The following is a 14,503-nucleotide window of genomic DNA, read 5'->3' as shown; positions in this document are numbered from 1 at the left end:
ACATCTGCTGGTGATGTGTAATTTCCATTAGGCCTGTATTTGTTTCTCTTCTCAGATATTACTCCACATTTAGCTTTAAATCAAAATACAGGAATTAAAATGAGGGTAGGAAATTTTACAACATACTAAATGAAAAGATTTTTATAGGCCACAGTGACCTTTGACCTTCAAACTATAACACCAAGAAGTTCATTCAACTGCCTCTTTGCAGTGATTTGGGTTCAATTTTATTTTATTGTGTGAGATCATTTTAAAGGAAACATCATTCTGATTTTCTGTAATTGGGGTCTAAAATATTTGAACAATAATAGAACATGCTTGGTGCAAAACCACATCATATGACTATACATGTGTATATGACTATACACACTTCAATGAGCCTAAAATTAATTATTCAAAATTCATATTTGTATATTAATTTATTTTTTTTTAATCTTTTTTTAAACAAATAAAACCAGCCTTAACAGTTTCAAATGATTGACAGTTTTGCTCTATCACGCATACCTAAAAACGTCAACATGCACCTGACGTCACCAGATGCGGAAGTCAGCGAGTGGATGTTAGTTTGATTGAAAAACATTTAAGCAGATAATCGTCAGTTTAACTCCTGATTTTCTTTCAACTTTAGTTTCGGTACCTCACTGTGAGACGCCCAAAGCCCTCCGCGCTGTCCCCCGTCCTCAGTTTTACTCCCGGCTTCAGTTTCTCTCTTACTAAAGGCAGCCATGTTGCCGGTTGTTTTGCTGCTCAGTCCGATGTCAGGCTGGAGTGTTCTGGGGCCGAGGTGATGTCTGCGCATGCCCGCTAAAGTAAAGATGGCGTCCTGTACGTTTTTTTTTTTTTTTTGTAAGTTACATTTTTCAGAATGTGTGAATATTTTTCACCCTTGGAATATTTTCATTGACAATCCGGTTAATTCTTCGGAGCAGTGGACCCGTGTGGACTATAAATAACAAGAAATGGATTTGTAACGGGACTTATTCAGAGGTATAGCGATAGCATTTTAATGCTACATTGCTAAATATGATTTAATTATGTTATGGTGCTCACGGTCTCTCTAAAAGAACTTAGGTTGAGTTGTGGAGAATCTAAAACTATGTATAGCATGTTAATATTTATTCAAAATCAGCACATTTCTAAGTTTATTTGCACACAGAGGTTGCAGGATATTATTAGCATAGCTACATATTTAAGGCATTTTGAAGAGACACCACTCCTTTCTTTCATTCCTCATTGAAAAAAACATGTTAAATAATTATTGATGCAAATATTTGGTAACACACTTTTATCCAGACCCCATTCTCTCTACAGTGTTCAATACTGTATTCATGTTTTCTGCTAATAGGCTGTAGATGACCCTTTCTAAACATTCAGACTATACTGAAATCACATGGCTTTACTATGATACTACATGATTTAAACCACTACTTTTATTGCTATATTGTAAACCTTTAGACCCATTTGGCTGATTGCTGCAATGTCACAACTTTTAATGAGTGTCATACACCCATTTATATCTCTTTTACCACTGGAAAACTGCAACCGAAAGTCAGAAACATATGATGTAGTGATAAGCAAAATCTATGAAATCCATAATATCATAATGTAAAAAAGTTGTCTTCCTAAATACTATGGCAACAGTGAGTTTGTTATTGGCACAACCACCCACCCACAAACACACACTCCTAACTATCTTTTGTCATTATCATCCCTGTAATCTTTCTGTTGAATTCAAACAGAAAGTGACACCTTGGTGCCACAACAGTTCAGGGTCACGTGTAAAAGATATTTGATGATTATCCAACTGGTTTCTTCCAAGGAAGAGGACAATGTAGGTTCCTACCTACCTACAGGGATGTTGCCACTGCATCAGCTCTTTGTTTACTTGTTGTTTTACAAGTGAATGTTTGCATAGGAACTTTATTCAGGAGAATTTCTACCATTTCATATGAACAGACCTGCGTTATCACGTTTCCTGTCACAAAATATATAAACCAATAACGGCCGAATGGTTTGAACTCATGCCTCTTGTAGTCATAAGTTGGTATGTTTTACTTTTTGGTGGTATTTTCACCAGCTAACCTTTGCATTTGGGCTGCAGAGTGATTTTGTTTTTAGAGAAATATGTGTGTAAAGGAAGATGAATGTGATGAATATTTAGCCAACTAATCAAGGGGGATATCTATGGATACTGTGGGATACTTATCTAATAAGACACTAGATATTATATTGTATTTTTCTTCATTTTATCCAAACATTATTGCCTATATTTAAACAATCACTTCAGCTTTAGTTGCTCCGTTGCACACTAGAATTACAGTGTCAGACGAAAAATGGTTTCCTGTCACTGTGGCAGTTTTTTTTGCACATTCTAAGGTCTGAGGTGTTTTTATTCTGGTCAGTGGTGTGTAGGTGTTTTCTTGTGGGGTTCTTTCCCACAGCAGAGGAAATACTACAGTGTGAGGAGTCGGTGCACACAGCAGAAAGAAAAAAGAAAGTGGTTAAGACAGAAATAAAGAGAAAAGGGAGGCTGCTGAGAGAGACAATTACTGTAAAGACCAAACCTTGCTTACAGTAACTTTGCTACAGATTTTCTTGGTTGAAAGTGTGTGTCACTGCCATGACATGGCAATGATCATGTTTCATATTAGTTCGGGTAGTCAAATGTGGTTTTCATAAGACACAATGCACCTGTTGATTCCTAAAGAATGTTCCAATAATTGACATTGTGAAACATTGTGGGGCAAACCGGCTTTTTTAATGCTAAGATCAGATTATTTTGATGTATTTATTTATTATGAAAACAGGATGTAAGTTTTATATATCATCTGTTGGCACAAACATGATGAAGTATGTGCGTGTCTAAGTATATCGTGACAAACGATTCTCATAGCTTTCTAAATATACCTTAGTCTGAGAAAAGATTTCAGCAGAAACATCTTGCCTAAGAGAAGCAAAATGAGGAATCACTTTTAAAAAACTGTATAAAATTGATTGTATAATCAGTGCTTTGTCTGACTTTCATGGGTATGACATACGTTTTATTTCCTTCCTGCACTTTCCAGGAAAAACTGGCTGTAAAAATGAACCACTTATTGGAATGTGTTGTGGAACTTCCTATAGTGTATTACCAGTGAAAAGAGAGTGAGCAGGATGTTGCAAGGCTGGATTTGTTGTGTTCCTGTCAACAGTGTACAGGTTCTGTCAGTATATGCCACCGTGGCTTTTAGGTTAATGGGTTCAAAAGCATAAAAGGCGGTTAGAATGTCACCATAAAGAACACAAAACAGACAAGATATCTAATCAGAATAACTGATGTTGGTAAATAATCAGCAACAGCGACGATATGTTGCATGTTTCCGATCACTTTCCCACAAGAAAACACATGATACATTTATAGTAACAATATCTTTAATATGCTACATCATGTAAATATAAAAGTATCATCAAAATAGTCTCTCACATATAAATTCTTAACATCTTATCATAAAAATAAACTACGTAAACAAACAAACTGTACATAACAAAACTACAAAAAGGACAAAGGAATTTTACTGACTCAGTAGTAAAATTTTAAAATGATTCCTGGTGCTTTTGGGAGACGCAAAACAGACAAGTGTTGCATTTAAATTGTGCTCCTTTTAGCTTGGTGAAGATGAGGTACCTTTGTCTGAACTGAGATTTGGATGACGCTTATGCTCACAAACATTTGCAGTAAAGCATTAAGAAATACCTGAATTTTGAAGAATGAACAAGACATGTGTACATATTAGTTGTAAAAAAAAAGTGAATAATGCTTTGTCTGAATTGCTTTGAATAATGATCCAAAAACAGTGCTACACATTCATGTTTTTGATTGTAATTTTGGCAATTGCTTATATTAATTATTATTGTTATCATTACACAGTTTTAGGACACCTGATTTTTTTCCCCCTTTTTAATCATTTATAAATAAAATAATCACAGTCGAGGTACAGAAAGGTGGTTTGTGCTTTGACGTGTACCCAGAAGTCGTCCCACAAAGTAACACAATGCAGCATTGAAACAAGTGAAGGCTGATCCACAGGTTCATGCCGAGTTTGCAATTCTTCCTTAGAGATCTAATCTCCTCAGAAATATCAACATGTTTAAAAAAAAAGCCTTAAAGGTAAAACAAACTATGATACAACTAAATAAATATAGATCACTTGTCCGTTTAGAAAAGTAATAAGTTAAAGCACAAAAAAGCAAACAATTCTCTACCTGAGTGAAAAGAGTTTTAAATATTTCACAGCTTAACGTTTCCCCCTTTACATTTTTAAACCAGGAGAAAGTACAGTCCCTGAATGACCTCACTCAGTCTTTGGAATGCTCTTCTTTTGGTGCTGTGCTCATTGGATTAGCAAAGTTCATTGTCCCTGTTATGCACAGGGAATTTTATTTGGCGATACCTGATTTCTTTGTAGATAATATGCTGTATGTTTGTCTTCATGTTTTCCTCTCACTGTCCTTCTGTTTTCACCATTGATCGCTTGTGGAGATGCACAACACTGGCCCGCTCCTGATAGGGCAGAGGAGGGCTATGGTGTGATGCAGATATAGCTGACTGGGCCATGGGCAGCACTGGTGCACTGATAGCTGCTGTCAGTGCTTTCAGCAGCATGGTGGCCTCCTTCTGGTCCTCCTTTCCCTCGCCTTCTAAAGTACGAACCAGCCAGTGCTCCACAGCTTCCCCCACCTGAGGCGGCGTTGCTGTTTCTGTGAGCGTATCTGCCTCTTGACTGGCGTCAAACCTCTCCACCATTTCTTTCAAATGCACGTTAATAGGAGCGGTGGAGTTGGCCGGGCAGCAGCTGCGCTGGTGGATGCAGAGCGAAAAGCGGTGGAAGAAGGTCTGGGCACAGAGCTGGCAGCGGTAGGGGCGGTCGCGGCTGCTGTGGAGGCGGCGGTGCAGTTTCAGGTGGATGTACTGGGTGAACTTGGTGTTGCACAGCTTGCACTGGTAAGGTTTTTCCCCGGAGTGCAGGCGCAGATGTGTTTTTAAGTTGCTGGTGCTGCTGAAGCGCTTATGACACACCTGAAAAACAATAAAATCGAAGGTCATGCTATGGTGACTAACAATAACATGACTGATTGTACGCTGCAAACGGTAACAGGGTGAAGTCATCTTTCTAGTATCAGGATTGATTGTACCGTTTCAGTTTTTCTGTGTTCACATAAAACCGGAGGGACTACTTTCTCTTTGTAAGACACTCACGCCCACAGAGTAACATTAGCAAACAAAAGCATAAAGATGCTATTGCATGAAAAGATGGATTGTGGCTCAGTGGGAGTCAAATAGACATGGTGTTACCAATACACTAAGATAAGTGCAACGAGGAAAACACACAAGCAGTAGGTGATCATTTTCAGCATACCTGACATTCATGTGGTTTCTCCCCTGTGTGCACCAGGTTATGTTTCTGGAGATGGGCCAGCTGAGTGAAGCTCTTTTTACATAAGTTACACTGGAATGGTCTCTCGCCACTGTGCACTCTGAGATGGACCTACACAGATGATACAAAGAAAAGTCATGAGCACTGGAGTCACATGGCAACCTATAAAAGAGATGTGTTGAAAATGAAGTTCAGTCAATCCTTACTTTGAGGTTTGACAGCTGTCCAAATGTCTTTGAGCAGATGTTACATTCATATTTGATTTTTCCGTTCTGCTTTTTCAGTGGATAGGGCAGGGACTTGTGCCCGGGGCCGTTGCGTGGTGCTGTGCTGCTTTTTATAGTACCCACGCTCAGGTTCATGGCCTCCTCGCAGCCGGAAGGAGACTGCTCAGGGGACTGGTGGTGGCTGTTAGGCTTAGCAGGAGGCGAGAGCTCTGGGGTAGCTGGTGCAGCTCTTGATGGTGAAATATTTGGTGTTAGTTCTTTCAGGCCTCCATGTAGAGATGGAGAGTAGGGAAGGGACACTGGGAGAAGATTTGGAGGGCCGATTGGGGGGTAAGGGAGTCCATCTGTTCCCAGGTAGCTGTTGTATCGCAGAGATCCTCTTGAAGGCAGCATCCCAGGAAAGGGAGGAGAGTATGAAGGGAGGAGAAGGCGAGGGTAGTGTGGGTTGTAAGGTGGAAGGAATTGATAAGTGGGCTGGAGAGGTCTGGACTGGGAATAGAGAGGGTAAGAGGACACAAGGCCCTCCCTGTGCCCGTAGAGGCCGTGGAGATGAAGGGGGAGATTTCTTTGAGGGGCTGTGAGCCCAGGGTGGTGATCTGGTAAATAGGGGTGATGTAGGCCCAGACTGGGCTCTCTGTGTTCAGGCTGAGGGGACGGAATGACTCCCCTGCTGTCTTCTCCATCTTTATCCTCCTTCTCACCCTTTTTGCTGAAGTCCATTATTTGGTCGTCAGGCGTGTCAGGTGGAGTATCTCTCTCCAGCATCTCCACATCGATCTTCTCCTCTGTGTCTTCATCTTTCTCTTCTTTCACATCTTCCTTTGTTCTTTCTTTAAGCCACGTCTGCTGAGGTAGGTGGTGTTTGGTGTACTCTGGCTCATGGTATTCATCGGTGCTCATGTATTCTGTGAGGGGAAAAAAATAGATTGAGTATTGATGTGTAATGAGATTGAATCCTTAAATTCTGTATGACATATGGCAGATCTGCCCACGCGAGGTACTCCTCTTATGGTAAATGATAGTAGTTTCAGTTATGAGCTGACACGTTAATCTCGCCGGGTAGGTTTCTGTTTGTCACAGTAGTGATTTTGATGTGGGAGAAAGCATTAGTGGTAGTGTTTTTTTGAGTCAGGTAATCGCGAATGTACAGCAGGATTCAGAGTTTCATTTGTGAAACCTTTTCTGGGTAAAGCTGCCTTACCGTACTAACCACAAAAAATGAAACATCTCTTCCTTTTTTCTTTTCTTGCTCTCTTGCTCAACTCACTGTCACTGCTGCTGAGAGTGCTCCGTGTGTGAGATGTATGTAAGCGCTTAGGTTGAGGTTGAACCAGCTGGCAGACCTGGCAGATCTGCTTTATTTTTTCTTAATTGCACTTATATGCGTGTACTTAAAAGAACAATCTGATTAAAAATCTGCACTGGAAATCGTCCCCCAACTAGATAGCATTCACAAAGGATCAGAAAATCAAACCTGTACGACCATAAGCAATGACTAATAGGAAGGAGAATGCTTTCAAGATCTTTACCTTAGTTTGATAAAGCAAAGTAATGCTACCTTGTCTTTTCTTAGCATTAGTCACCAAGATGAATGTATCAGGTGTATCCAGTTGCCATGAATCACCAGACTTACCCTCATCTTTCAGGATGTTGAGGGTATGATCTGATGCTCTACAAATAGCTGAAAACAAATGACTCACAATGCTACTTTGTCCAGCCATTATTCCCCTGACATGTCTCCACTCCACTCTGTTTAAAATCCCACAGATTTGTTTGGTCTGCGTGTCGTACGTGCAGTCCTCCCATGATCTTAAATATTTGCCTCACCTTTGTATGCCAGACAGATAGCAATGCCATCAAGTCAGCTATCATTACAGTCACTAATAGGATAACATCAGGCGTTCTTCACCAGAAAGGAAGAAGGTATCTTCATGTACTTTGAATGGAAATAATTTTGCAGATAGGAGCCCTCTTACACAGACTTTGTGACACCCCCTTAGTTATCTAATTATAATATTTATCCGACTGTTCAGAACAAAACATAAAAAGGGGTTTTTGAGTCATTGTTTTGTCTCACCACTAAAAATAGTTGCCTCCTCACAAGTCTGTCCTTTGTTGAAATACATTGATGCACCAACAACACTTTAAGCCACAACAGCTTGCATACTTTGTTCCTTTCTGTGCTTTAACATCTCCTTGTCTTCCTAAAAAAGGTTTGCACTCACTCTCTTTGTGGTCCTCCTGCTGGCTGCAGAGCCTCTGGGCAAACTCCTGGCTGTACCAGACCAGCAGCTCCTGTTTGGGCTCCACGGGGCGGATGGTGTAGAAGTAGACGTCCCGGCCATTCTGGCAGGCCACAAGGTTCTGTTCGGCCATGGAGCGGGCCGGGTTGACATAACGCATCCAGTTGCTCCTGTGGACGTCATAGCCATCAATGAAGTTTTGAAGTTGCCCACCGTGGTAAATCTGCAATAGAGGAAGAAGAGAAAAACGTGAGTGAGCATAACTTTCAATTAAAATTCTGGTTAAAATATGTTAAAATTCTCAAAAAACTGTGTAAAAATATTCATATTTCAAGATTACAAAACACAAAAATAATCACCTCTGCCATGTACAATTAAATATCCTTTATCCTGTTCAGTTACTGTATTCCACTGCTTTCCTCTGTGCTCTGCTCTGTGTGTCCTGAGAGCACTCTCATGTGTTGTGTTGAAGCGTCACTCTTTTAGAGGTGAGGTTTGGAGGCGTGGCCTAACTATCAGCGCAGTCACTGCTCCTCTCTCTTTCTCTCTCTTTTTTTTGCTTTGTTTCACTTCTCACTTTGTGTGGTTTCCGTCCATTTAACCCATGGAATGCATCACTGATACAAGTACCTATGATTATGTGCACTGGTTTATGACATAGAAAAAAACAAAATGAAACGGAAATGTGACAGGTGCTGGCAGGCTGCCAATACCACACAGTCACACATACACACGTAGGCATGCTTTTGGCCGCACATTATTGTCCTCTACCTGAGTCATGAGGTGAAAAATGTAATCGCCTGACTTTCACTATTGTACCATAAGGCAGGAACACCCCCTTGAGAGGTTTACAGGAAATAAAGCCGGAAGGAAAATACGCAGGATGGTAGCAAAAAGTCCTTTTGGGAATTGACTCAGCAGAGTGAAAAAAAACAATCCTGAGTGACAAAAGCTGCATGTGGATGACTGGGAGAAAGGAAACACACACATATACACCCATGACTCGGTTGTGTGTTTCTTTTTTCTTTCTTTGAACAATGATCTTCTTTCCTTTTGTATGTGACACATGTAGCCTAGGAGCTGAGTGCCGGTAAGGCTCTGATGACTGTGTAAGAGTGAATCCACTGTTACGTGCTACCAACTTCCTCTAAAATTTTGACCAAAACCCCTCTACGCAAGTGCAATCTATGTGAAAGCAATTTTGTTTCCTTATTGACGTGTGGATGAGCTTGATGTGGAACCTACCCCTGAGCAACCAGTGTTTATTATGAAAAACAGAGGAAGAGTAAAAAAAAAAAAAAAACAACAGTCACTCCCTGATTTTTTTCCCCCCCAGGTGAATTTCTCACTTGTAGAGCAAAGTCATTCCCGGACCAGAATCTAAACCCACCGTTTTTATTTAGTTGAGTATGTAAGCTTTGTATTTACCCTCCAGAAGTATTTTCTGTTGGCCTGTTTGGGGACGTTGTCTTTGGTGTAGATGTCTCCTTGCAGAGGGCCGAAGCGGGTCCCCTGAGGAATGTACTCCTTGCTGAACACACCTATCACCTGGAAAACAAGTGAAAGATATTTCTTATTGAAAAAAGGTCCATGCTAATTCCTAGAAACACTTGTGTTGAAATGCCCAACTTTACATAAAGTTTATTGCCTGCTAACATTGTCTGCACTGAGTCACATCCTAAATTTCTACACACGTCGTTACTCATCCTTACATTGAGTAGGAGTGTAGTTGTCTTCAGGAAACCAATGACAGATGCTACTTTATTTACAATTTTTGACATAAAAGTTAATCTTTCATGCACAATTAAAAGAATGATCCAAATCCTTTCATTAACTCACATGGCCTTGTGTTTGTTTACATCCAGCAGGCCTGACTTGCAGCTGCGGTGGCTCAGTTATGTTAACCCAGACAGCTCCTTGAGCTACATTTAGATGCACACAGTGACCCACTTTTGTCACTAATGAGTTAAACGAATGAAGAGAATTACACTCTCTCTGACCTACTCCACTGATTTCTATAAATACCAGAGACAGAAAGAAAGAGAGAGGACAGATGTTTGTCTTGGTAATTTACTGACAAACAGAATACAAAGTAAATAAAGAGACTAATTCTTTCGTTGACAGGTTGTGTCAAGACGTAAAGTCTGCGATTACAAAATGTTCTTCATATGCTGAACTGAGTCACCTCATCTGCCTTCCTGCACATAGGTGCTTCAAGACTGAACATATTTCCGACAGCTGTATGTTGGGACCTACATTACGCTTTACATGTCTTGTTGTGCAAAGTAGTGAGTCATTATTGATCTTTGAGGTGGAAAAGTTGGTAAAGATCATAAATCTTGTTGCAAAACAGCTTTACGATTCCCAAAAGTTAGACAAGCTTGGGGTCAACCCTAACCCCTAAAGCACACCCAAACACACACACACACACCATTAGGCAGGGCAGCAGCATCTGCGGCACACACACACTAAGCATTGGTGTCTTGAAGAGATTTGTGTCTGAACTTTAAATACCCATCAACCCTATATGTAAAGACACTCTCTCGCTCTCTTCCTACTGATGAAGGATTATATATCAAATCAAAAAACATGGCAAATCACATGTAAATGATGTATACTCAGTTAATTACAAAACCAACAGGTCGCTAAGGGCAGCAGATGTGTGTGTGTGTGTGTGCGTGCGTGTCGGGCGGCCACTGAAGCGAGTGAGGTGATTCCAAGATGCGATGAACCAGTCTGACAGGGACATTGTGCTTCACTGGCGTTGCGTGACTAACAAATTGCTGTGGCTGCTGGACTGCCGCTACCGCGTAACCGCTAAGTTGAGCCAGGTTGGGTGGGAAGGAGGAAGGGAGGGAAGGGTGTTGAAGAATGGAAAATAAATAGGGAGGGCGTTCTTAAGTGGACCCACGCTACCACCTTCTCCAAGGCCCTCCTCTTCTTGAGCCTTATCCACAACCCTCATGTCTTCTGAATTTTCTTGAAATAGCTTGTGCGTGCCTGCCAGCTTGAAGCCTGATGCCTGGCTGCCTGCCTGGCTGCCTGCCTGTCCCCAACGAAAGTTAATCATCTGGTTTTAACCTAAATCCCCCCCCCCCCCCCCCTTCCTCCCCATCACACCCTCCTCTCCCCAGCTTCTCCCCCCCCCCACCTCCCCACTTTAGCGACACCCGTTGCTAACGCCCCATCTGCCACGTGCCCCCTTCACCCCTCCTCGCCTTTCCTGGCACACTTCGCCATACATTTTGGGAAGAAAAAAAGAGATCTGAAAATGTGTGAAGCAGTTTCAAGGAAATATAAAGCTTGTCTAAATGTCGCATGTGTTGCCAAACAAAGTAGTAAACACACTAACTGCTTTAATTTTTTCAAATGTGTGTGACGAATAAAAAACCCTTCCCGCAGATCCTTTCCTGGTAACAGCAAACTGTCCCACAATCCCACACAAAGAAAGGAGCGGCTGCCTCCTGTCATAGTCACAGGAAATTAATTTTCCCATCTGAAGTGACAGTGCATCAAGGGAGGAAGGTAAACATGACACCATCTTTAGGGAGGAAAACCACTCAGTGGACAAGAGCCAGTTTAAGCAAAGCAGATTACTGGAAACATGTGAGTGTGTTTTCATGTCATCTCATCTGATAGTTCCAAGAACTTCTAGACAAATCTATGCACAGGTTTTTTTTGTGACATGATGTGATTGTGAAGAAACTGTGAAATCAAGTTAGGCTGCATCAAGTTTGAGCAACGTGTGGGATTTTGAATTAGCCCTCAGTGTGGTTTATTCTTGCGATGCAGCAGCAAACGCTGCAGAGAGAGACGAGGAACAGATGAGAGCATGAGAGAAGAGGAAGAATGGCAGAAAATGCAGCGTGGGTCTGGACAAAAGAGGAAGGGGAGTGCGAAGTCAACCGCAAACATTTAAAGTGTACTGCACAACAAGTGACATTGCTCGCTCCTTCTTTCAAGATAATGAATCTCCCCTTAAGCTACAGTCCAAATTCCCTCTTGCTTGGCATGTCTGGACAAAAACTGTTTTACAGCAGTAGCCTACAATCAGCTGACTGACTCACCTGAGTGGGCGAGGATTGTAGGAATTACAGGAGAAGTTGTAAAGAAATCTTGTAATATATGTAGATAAGACAAGCTGGTATAAGGACTTCTACTTAATGCAAATGTCTCTCAAGTAAAGCTCCAAACATTAGGATGACATAAAAAAAGGTCCCTGACCTCAAGCTGACAGCATGTCCGCTGTCCCATATGCACCCACTCTCTCTCTTACACACACACACATACACACACTCCACCATGCAAGAACTCATTAGTCAGCACATCTTTTGTTCTAAGTAACCCAATGCAGATGGTCTGACAGAATGTTATGTAACACGACAATAATAACAATATAAAGTGTGCACACAAAAGATTTAATCTGATATTTACTTAAAGTAGGGCTGGAGTTTTCAAAGGAAATCTTAATCTGCTCTTACCTCATTGTCTGTGCCATATTCGAAGGTGAGGTTTCGAGGGATGGAGGTCATGGCTTTGGGCAGGCGGAAGCTGGGGTCCGACACTTGGTCCGGCACAATATAGGTGCAGTTGAGAGCGAAGTCCACCTCCCTCCACCCGCTCATATCTCCTGGTGTGCTTTCCAGCTTCATTCTTGTCGATATAGAATACAATGTACTCGACGGGTTTGGTTTGGTGTGGTTGGTTTTTGGTTTAAGTTACTTTGGTTTAGAAGTACTTTGGTTTGCTTGGGGTAGGTCCCGTTTCTTAGGTATGTTGGTTAAAGCTCGATCTGCAAAAAGGGGGAAAAAAAGTTGTTATAATACATGTTTAGTTTGCACACATGTTTGTATGACACACGAGTGAGATCTGATTCAAATAATAAGCGTCCCATATCAGCTTTGCCTCTTTGCCTCCATCTAAACATTCTCACTGCTTGTTAGCTTTGGCTTTCATTCACTGCTCAGCTTTCATTCATGAACAAAGTTCAATGACACTGCTCTTGGCTGACATCCCAACAGTCTCTAGTCACTTAAACTGGTCAGTAGGTCAGCCTCCTGTCAGTTTCTTAATCTCATTCAGTTTTATTTATTCACCATTCTAGGTAATGCTCACAAAAAAAAAGAAAAACAATGACTTACTTTCAAACATTCATTCATCTGGTGGATCCTCATTTCTTTGGCTATGTCATCCCTTGATCGTCAACCTGTCTGTTCTCTCTCTCTCTCTCTCTCTCTCCCAGTCTGTCTTCTTCTGTGATTCCTCTCAGTCAGATCCTTTTTGGGTATCCACTCTCGCTGTGGTCACTCTTGTCAACCCTTCACCAGAAACTCGTGAGCCGGCGGATTGCGCCAAGCTTTTTTAGCTCAGCACCCCGTCCAATCACGAGCCGCTGCGGTCATGTGACTGAGCCATCTGACACACAACTGTTGGTTTTAGACAACAACATCAGTGACGTTGTACACTTGGCCAGCGAGTAGCTGTTGTGATGAATGCATACACACACACACACACACGTCCACAAGCACACAAAGAAGACATCTTAATGAATGAATAAAAGAAGAGCAGATGGCTGGCCTGTTGCCACTGAAAAACACACTTGTATACTTTTGCTTGGTTTGGCACTTAATGAGCAATCTGCTGCCACTGTATCTCCTTGACCTACATCTCAGTGTCTTTAACTAAGACCCCTAAGACACACACACACGCAACTAAATGACACATGCAAATGCACAAACACACAAACTTTCTTTTGCAATTTTTACATTTTTTGGAATTAAATTTGATATATTTGAAAAATGTTTCCTCATCAAAATTATAATAAAAAACATACAGGGGTGACGTCAATATTCATTAAATTGATTTTCTGTTAGTTGCTGTGCAGTTACAGATGTAGGGCAGGTCAGCCCAGCTCAAAGGGACTTAGACACCTGTCTGGTAAGTGTTCCCTTTACTTTCAGACACTGTCGAGTTGGGTCAGATCACCTGGTGGCCTGCATAAAGATAGCTAGGACAGGAGAGAGCAGTTAAAGCAGCATATGGAGGGCAAAGAGAATGTGACTTTTCTATCAGTGGCGATGTTGTCTGTGTGCTTTTCATAAATACGTTTACAAAAAACACACGCGCACATCTGAAGCAATCGAAAACATTTGAATTTTTTGGTGAGAAGAAAACATTTGAAATTTTAGTGTTTGTGATGTCTCCAACTTCACCTTTTTTAAAACAGCTGCTGTGGTTATTTAAACATTACACAATAACACGCTGCAGAAGTTAGTAAATCATGTAGTAAGATTTATTACCTAATAAATTTTCCAACGCTAAACTTTACATTTGAATGTTTTATAATCTGCATACTAAATGAAATTTCTTCCTTCAGTATTCCAGATTGAGATCTAGGAACTGCAGTGGATGTAATATATTACATGTATATATATTTGTTTTTATATGTTATTTATCTCTGCCCCCCCCCCCCCCCCCCCCCCCTTTGCTTCCCTCTTTCTTTCGTAACTTTAGCAAATTGGCTGCCATATGGCAAGACTGCTCTTCCAAGAGTGGAGCTTTTCTGCCCAGAGTGGCGTTGGGGGTTAAATGTGGTGGTGGTGGTGGTGGTGGCAGTGGT

At 41.3% G+C, this 14,503-nt stretch overlaps 1 protein-coding gene across 2 annotated transcripts; it reads right to left on the bottom strand.

Moving 5' to 3' along the window:
- Positions 1 to 3,393: 3,393 nt before the first annotated feature.
- prdm1b (PR domain containing 1b, with ZNF domain) lies at positions 3,394 to 13,195 on the bottom strand. Of its 2 annotated transcripts, XM_028400160.1 has the most exons (7): positions 13,026 to 13,195; positions 12,366 to 12,676; positions 9,313 to 9,432; positions 7,867 to 8,107; positions 5,621 to 6,546; positions 5,397 to 5,525; positions 3,394 to 5,056 (listed from the first exon to the last, which is right to left on the bottom strand). In XM_028400160.1, exons 2-7 carry the CDS (start codon positions 12,534 to 12,536, stop codon positions 4,481 to 4,483), a joined length of 2,163 nt encoding a protein of 720 aa, XP_028255961.1. In that variant the 5' UTR covers positions 12,537 to 12,676; positions 13,026 to 13,195; the 3' UTR covers positions 3,394 to 4,480. The 2 variants fall into 2 exon arrangements, with proteins under 2 accessions (XP_028255961.1, XP_028255960.1); XM_028400159.1 differs by lacking the exons at positions 9,313 to 9,432; positions 12,366 to 12,676; positions 13,026 to 13,195 and adding an exon at positions 8,244 to 8,333.
- Between the last annotated feature and the right edge of the window lie 1,308 nt (positions 13,196 to 14,503).

Source organism: Parambassis ranga, chromosome 2 (assembly GCF_900634625.1).
Source record: "Parambassis ranga chromosome 2, fParRan2.1, whole genome shotgun sequence".
In the NCBI taxonomy this organism is placed as follows: Eukaryota; Metazoa; Chordata; class Actinopteri; family Ambassidae; genus Parambassis; species Parambassis ranga.
Note: the sequence above shows the minus strand (reverse complement) of the source record. Positions and strands in the feature narration are given on the sequence as shown.